The sequence below is a fragment of the Gavialis gangeticus genome, unplaced genomic scaffold (assembly GCF_001723915.1).
Source record: "Gavialis gangeticus isolate Ggan-Ray unplaced genomic scaffold, GavGan_comp1, whole genome shotgun sequence".
Taxonomy (NCBI): domain Eukaryota; kingdom Metazoa; phylum Chordata; order Crocodylia; family Gavialidae; genus Gavialis; species Gavialis gangeticus.
Genome location: NW_017729015.1, coordinates 10864312 through 10871624, shown reverse-complemented (window position 1 = coordinate 10871624; position 7313 = coordinate 10864312). Strand labels below are relative to the sequence as shown.

The 7313-nt window shown below is 40.1% G+C and overlaps 1 protein-coding gene across 3 annotated transcripts in view; it reads right to left on the bottom strand.

Moving 5' to 3' along the window:
• The window catches only part of CLSPN (claspin), a 32083-nt gene that overhangs the window by 5913 nt on the left and 18857 nt on the right, over nt 1-7313 (bottom strand). For 2 of the 3 annotated variants that reach the window (XM_019512213.1, XM_019512212.1), the window contains exons 18-25: nt 6337-6452; nt 4879-5043; nt 4624-4745; nt 2655-2785; nt 1975-2086; nt 1203-1285; nt 815-976; nt 14-623 (exon numbers count right to left, since the gene is read on the bottom strand). In XM_019512213.1, coding sequence (XP_019367758.1) covers nt 507-623; nt 815-976; nt 1203-1285; nt 1975-2086; nt 2655-2785; nt 4624-4745; nt 4879-5043; nt 6337-6452 — 1008 coding nt within the window. In that variant the 3' untranslated portion in view covers nt 14-506. Of the gene's footprint in view, nt 1-13; nt 624-814; nt 977-1202; nt 1286-1974; nt 2087-2654; nt 2786-4623; nt 4746-4878; nt 5044-6336; nt 6453-7313 lie in introns of those variants that run through there. The other variant, XR_002096451.1, reaches the window with a different exon arrangement.

Here is a 7313-nt window from a genome sequence, read left to right as displayed (position 1 = left end):
TTTTGGCGCGATAGAAGATAACAGCACTTTACTACTGCAGCTGTAAACAGTACATGGAAACATTTTTGTTTCTTTTATATAAAAGATCCTACATCTCACCACGCCAAAACTATTGCCATTCACAGATGCCACTGTTATTCTAAAAACAAACCATCGCACTAAGGGAATTTGTGGAAGGAAGTGACACTGTGTCATAACTCCACACGGTCTGCATTCTGTAGTGTAATGTTAGTAATGCGTGGGCAGACACTGAGTTAATGCCTCAGACCAATTAAAGCATGGATTTTAAGACTTCTTGTTTGCTGTGGAATGCTGGCAAAGACCTGGTGAGATACATAAAGGCCACCATCTGGAAAGCACTGAGTCTGCCAGGATAACTGACACAAGTAAAAAGCAGCCAGGGCAAAAATAGCAAAGAAAACTAATTTCCCCTGGACGTTTAAAAGCACATACAGCTGGCTGACAAAAGGACAAGTTACAATTCCTGGCCCCAGAGAGAGAATTATTCAGTTCTCCAAGTATTGGAATATGCTTCGACTCTGGCTCCCTTTTGTTGCAGCACCATCTGTCTTCAGCCGTTTGGGAGAGGGTGTCACTATTGCAGAAGGACCCCTCTTTTTCACCTAAAACAAGATACAATAGGAAAATATTTTGAGATCCTGCTAAAAGGACAGATTCTTCCATCAGCTTATCAGGATTCTGCCTGAATGCTAACTTTTAGTAAGAATGCAGCCTATTAATTGAATCAAGCATTAAACACAGCAATACACTATGAAAGTTAAACACTAGTAGCCCATCCCACGTAAATCTCTACCTGCAGTTTCGATTTCTCCTGTGCTTCTTCATTCTTAGCTGGAGAAAGGGTGTGGAAGACAAAATTTCTTGAATTTCGGGGAGCATTTGGATTAAGGTCTGACATGGCTGCTAGCTTCTGAAGAACAGACTTAGGTCTGTTCAGAAGTGATCCACTCTTTACCTGGAGAGAATAAACAAACCTTGCATAAAAAAAAAAATCACTTGCATGCAGAACAGAACACAATATAGTTTCTACAAAAGATATGACTGTCACAATATCACACTGGTATCTAATCCACTTCTTAGAACTCTTCTAGAGCTGGGCCTTCACCTGCTACCTGCCTTTTTAAGGGCATTCTATAAATGCAACATGAAAACATACAAGTTTATGCAATGTAAATACCAACCATCATGTCACTGGCAGGTTTGAATGTTTCAAAAGGATTTCTTGGCAAGGATTTTGCTTCTTTTACAGCTGCTACAGGTTTAGCTGAAGGAAACAAAGAAGGAAACTTCAGTTCCTAAATATCATGAGAAAGACTATGTTTGGATACAAAACTAGGAAGTATGTAGGAATCATACCAGTCCTGTTCCAATAAATGCCACAGACAGGTGTTGTTTTTTTTAAACTGACCAATGAACCATACGACTGATAGGTAACATTACTAGCCATTAAATGTTTTTGATTTGGAAGGGAATTTGTTAATTTTGAGGCAGTTATGCAGACTTTGAATCACACTACCATGTGCAAGGAAAAACCTTAATATTCAAGTGGTTTCTCAACTAAAATGTGGTATTCGTTTTTCCTCAGCTGTAACCATTTGGGGAAGTAGCTGTGCTGTGAAGAATGTCACTACCCCCAAAGGTTCTTTGCTAAAAGTGGCAACAAATCTCTTTGTTGTCAATGTTTCCACAGTCTTATTCCTCTTTTGATCACAGCAACACAATTTTTCTTAAGTAGCAAAGAAGCATTTTAGCAAACAGTCTGTCTTCATCTGTCAAGCTTCTAGCTGCATCACTGAATGCATTGACACATTCAGCTTTAAAAAATTCTGGGGGAGATCATCCTGCTCTACAGCCAGGTAGAGAAATGGCTACTTGCACCAGGGCTCAGGCTGGTCACTGGCTAGTCAAGGTTTGTGCCTCTGCAGAGGCCACTCCTGTCTTAAATAAACCTACCTTTCTTTTGCAGAGACTTAGCAGTCACTTTTTTTGCTAGTTTCATGAATTGACTATCTTCACCTATTTCTTCCTCCTCCTCCTTCTCTTCCTTCTTGTCTCCTTTCTCTAACTGAAATAAAGAGAAAGGATATTTTGTGAGGATGAATAATGAATGAAAACCACAACTCAAAATGCATGTTTCATTTGGTGACCTGAATTAAGTTAATTCCTTTCCTACAATAAATTTTACAATAAAAACTCCATGGAGGTAAAGCTTCCTGCAGTTTCTCAAGTCATTTATCAGCTTCCTTTAATCTATTATGATAGCCTGAACTACAGGCTTTCACATTTCAGTCCTCAGACACTATGTTCAGTTGAGGCACCTTTGTCAACCTGGAAGCATAACAGCTTTGCAGCTACAGTTCTAGAGCAGGAAACTGGCCTTCAGGCTCTGCCACTGTCTTTGTATAGGAACTTAAGAGGTAATTTCACCTCTCATTTGATGTAGTTGTCCCTTCTATAATGAATATTTAAAAATGTAAAGGTCTAGTCAAATCTAAGGAACCACAGATGGAACAAGTGCAGAATGTTTATAACATACAATTTTTAACTCAAGGAAGCATCTGTTTGTCATCTGCTAACTATATATAGTTACATGCAGAGTAAGGCAGTAGCTTCACTGCAACCTAACTCCATACCTGTTCACGTAACCACTGCTCTCGTTCAAACCGCTCTTTCCTCCACTTTGCCTCTGTCTCATCAAGTTGTTCTTCATTTTCCTCATCATTATCAGAGTCTCCATGAAACATATCCAATTGGGAAGCATCATCTAGATGAGGGGACAGCAATTAGTTCTCAAATGCAGGGGACATGATGAATGTAGATATGTGCTAAAAAGACAGTTACTTCAAAAAAGCTTTACTTGTGTTGCTCGAGAAAGCAGTACATGTAAAATATTAAATACATGCACTCACAGGTTAAAAACTTCCCACCCCTGCAAAGCCAGTAAGCATCTCAGAAGCAATGAAGGTCAAACAAGTTATTAAAACTAGTCAAGTTCCAACAAAATTCTCTTTGACAGAAATCTCATCTCCTAAACAACTCAGATATACATTTCCAAGAAGTAAATTACATGCAGAATGCTTCCTCTCATTTAGATGCATGACAGACGGAGCCAGAACATTTAGCAAAATAGAGATGAAATACCCAGTGGAAATGTTTCCTATAAGGAGTTATAGGCAGCATCACTTGACAAGATTAAAGCTATTTGGCCAGGTTTAAACAGCGAGAGGAACTAAAGCAAGATACTCAAGCATTCTATAGACAGAGTTCTTTGCTGCTTATGTAAATGTAAACCACATTCTTATTTAAATATACAAGGTAACTTGGTAGCCAAGAGAAGATAAATATTAAGTTTACCATCTATTTACAACTGCCACAGTCCACTGCTTATTCCTTACTGGCATTAAAAACTAGAAGATATTCCACATGCATAATCTGAATGCACATGTCTGACAGTCTCTAGCCTATTCGCTTACAAGTAAGCAAGTATTATATAAAAGAAACAAACATCAGTACACAAATAATTTTCCCCCAGCACATTAAGTTGTGCTCTGCTTTATCCAAGAAAAACCTTAAAGTAAATTCAAAACTGTCCGAAAGAATATTTCAAGTATTTCCAAGGGAAATAAAATCGGAATTCCGTAGGGTTTTTCTCATTTGTCCAACTAAGCATTCCCCTTTCCCCTCCACATAGGCCACGGTAGTCACTTATAAGAGTTTAATTTGTCTGAGCTGACACGCAGAGAAAACGTGGATATTTCCAACAAGTGGAAGAATTCTAAAATCTGGCCAGAACAGGCTACATTCTTTTCATTCCTCAGTGCCGAGGAAACCTTGAATGACTCCTTTAAAGGAAAAATACTGGTGGAAACCAGATCTTGTCAGAGTAGTGTTGTCCTATGGGAGTTCATAACAATATATAAAGAACTGCTAAAATGATTATTAGTATTTAACAAACTGGTTATGTCATGCCCCCCTCTAGTGGCTACATTCAGGGAATAAAGAAAAACCTACTACGGATTAAAAATCAATCAATCAGAAATGCTCTTTTAGCTCAAGTGGTAGAAGTTACAGGTTTGTGTCCTACTGACAGCTCATAAAGGGGTCTTAATCAATACCTGATACCACCTCAGCATGCCACAAGGCAAGCTTTTGGATTTCATCAGCTTCCTCTTAACTTTTCCTGAACTAAACCTCTAAGAAAATGAAATACAGGTGCTCTATTCTATTTTAATGGTGCACAGACACTTAAAACCTGAAAAGTCTTTTAACAGCTGCAATTAGAGACAAAATATTTATTTTTACATTAGTAGAAAAGCATGAATTCCCCAAAAGTGCTTGTTTCCATGAAGATCGCTTAAGTAACTTTTGGTCTTTAGACTTTCCAACCCGAAGTTATGCTGTGACCTGGGACTCAAGAGGGAAAGCTAGAGTGAGTTCCTAGCCCCAGTTACCAAATAAATGGTTGTTTTTTTTTTTAAATAAAGGCTCACAATCCATCTTACTACCATGAGCTTCATATTCAGATCCCTGTTGAAGTACTTTACATTCCCCCCTCACTAGCTTTTGAGCTGTAATTAGAATATTAACATGCCAGAATTATACCTATGTTCTTCCACCTGAATTTTCTCATTCGTCCAGGGCCATCACTGTGCAGGTCTCCATCAGCAAGGTATCTTTCCTGGTACAAGCGTAACTGACGTTTGTCATCATCAAGCATTGCCTTCCTAGCATCAAAATTGAAGAGAGAGAATCATACTTCAGTGTCATCATTCTAGATTATAACACAAAAGATAAGAGTTTTAACATGTCACACACAGGGCAATGGTTGTGCATAACTACACCAATATTGGTACTGACATGTGTATTTTTTTTATTTGATTCTCTAGCTCCATATCAGTAGGGAGTTCTTCATCAATAATCTCCTCTTCATATTCATCCAGCTCTTCACCATCATATTCACTCTCACTTCCTACGTCACTCCCTGATAGCTCTGCCTCATCTTCCATGAAATCCTGCAGTTTTCTATAAAACAAGAATATATAAAGGAGTTACAAACAAACTGCTCAGCTACATCATATAAATGCTAGAAAGTGAATTCTAACATGTTTTTACAACATTCCCGAATGCGACAGTATAAAATTTAAGTATTCTGTATGACTCAGTCATTAGATGTTTTTATGTACACAAATGTGGAAGATCTACCAATATACCTTCTCTTCAAACCAGCACCACCCAAGACTATGCCACTAAGTTTTCTTGACGCCCGCCCAGCTAGGCAGAAACAGTCACTTTTTCACTTGCAAAAATATGTATTATTGCTCTAAAATCAGTGGTGCTCAACCTTTTCGGTTGGTGAGCCGGATGGGCAGCGCCATTTCCCTTTGAGGGCCGGATCTAGTGGGGCCCCATCCAACCACACGGAGGGCAGAAAGGGGCAGCCTGACCCTGATCCACCTGCACAGTGCAAAGGGGCTTGGGCCAGCCCCAACCTGGCCCCACAGGGTGGAAGGGCTGTGATCCAGCCCCATGAGGGAAGGGGGCATGGCCTGGCCCTACAAGAGAAAGGGGGCATGGCTTGGCCCTCCAGCCTCAAACCAGCTGCACAGACGGAGGCAATGTGGCCAGCCCTGCAGAAAGAAGGGAGTATGGCCCAGCCCCAACCTAGTCAGGTGGCAGGAAAGGGGCACGACCCAAACTTATGGACAGAAGGGGGTGCAGCACAGCTCCAACCTAACCTTGCAGAGGGAAGGGGAAGCAAGCGGCTTGGCTCCCATCTGGCCAAACATAGAAAAGGATCACAGCCTGGCTCCAATTCAGCCCACCGGGCTTGGGATTTTGGCAGTGGCAGTTAATGCTGCCACTGTTCCCCCATCACCAAATTTTCCAACCCATGGGGAGACTCACACGCCAGACTGTAAGGCTCCCTGCGCCTCATTTGGCCTGCAAGCCAGAGATTGAGCACCTCTGCTCTAAATGAAAGTTCTTAAGACATGAGAAATATGAAGAGCAGTCCTATTTCAACAAGGAAAAAGAGAAAAGCATATGTTACTTTTACCTTGATCTACTGCTCTTTCTTATAAAAGGTTATGCATGCCCCAGTTGCTTGTCCAAGTTAAGAGCTATGCAGCTAATTCATATAAAATGACAGTGCCAAAGCAAAAAGAAATGACTTTCAAAGCTAAGCCCTCACAGGCACATATACGTCCTCTTGATAAGCGAGACACTCAGCCTCAATTTTTTTTCAGAAACTGCAGCCTGTTTCTAATAACATCAATTACAGTTATTCGCAGGCAATTCAGAGACAGGTGTACTTACAATTTTTTCTTCAAGCCCTGCCTTTGTCTTAACAGTTCTTCTTCATCATCATCACTAACTTCTGCTTCCTCATTATCACAATCTTCACTTCTCTCATCTCCTTCACTTTTTTCATCCTGTAAATCAATGAGTTTTCAGATATTCCTACAGCATTTCAGTGGATTGTTTACTCCTGCTAACCTTAGCTTCCTTTGGTTGGCAGTGATTAAGCAACACAATGTTTCAGTCTAATTTTCAGTGATTCTCAACCAAAGGTGTTGCAACACCCTAGGGTGCTATATCTTAGTGTTGTGTGGGTAAACACAGATACTGGATTTGTCCTATGACAAAGCCTTTTATCCTGGGATTTTACAGATGTACAAGCCCATCATTGTCCCACTCTGAGTACCTGTGAAGTATCGGAGATAAAAATTGCTCCCTGGGATAATCGAGACAAATTTGAGTTAACTGATAGTCAGGCTACATGAAAACAAATCGCCCTGTATCTATTTTGATGCAAGTCAAAGCCCAGGACAATCAGACCTGGGATGAACCAGATGTCTGTTTTTACCTTCAGGTGTGCAAATGATTCACACTGTAACCCTGGGTATGGTGCTACCCGCAACCATGTCCAAATTTGTGGGATTCTGGGGTGCCAGTAGGTCTCAATCTACTCCCACTCAGTCTACAGGCTGGGAGCACCACTCACTGGAGTGCTCTCCCATGGTCCTCCCCCGACAAGACCACACCTTAACTAACTATTTACGATACTTTATTATTTACAGTAATTGTAAAGAGACTGACAAGTTTGACATCCCACAAATAACATAAAATATTTTTAATGAGCTCAGTAATAATCTATACTGGCAGATAAAGCAAATACTTATCATATAACAAAATCAATTATGTTATCAACTTTAACACTCAGGCAACTTATAACAGGTGTATAACACTTAAATCAACCAGCTCTCCACAAAAAAAAAAAAAAAAAAAAAAAA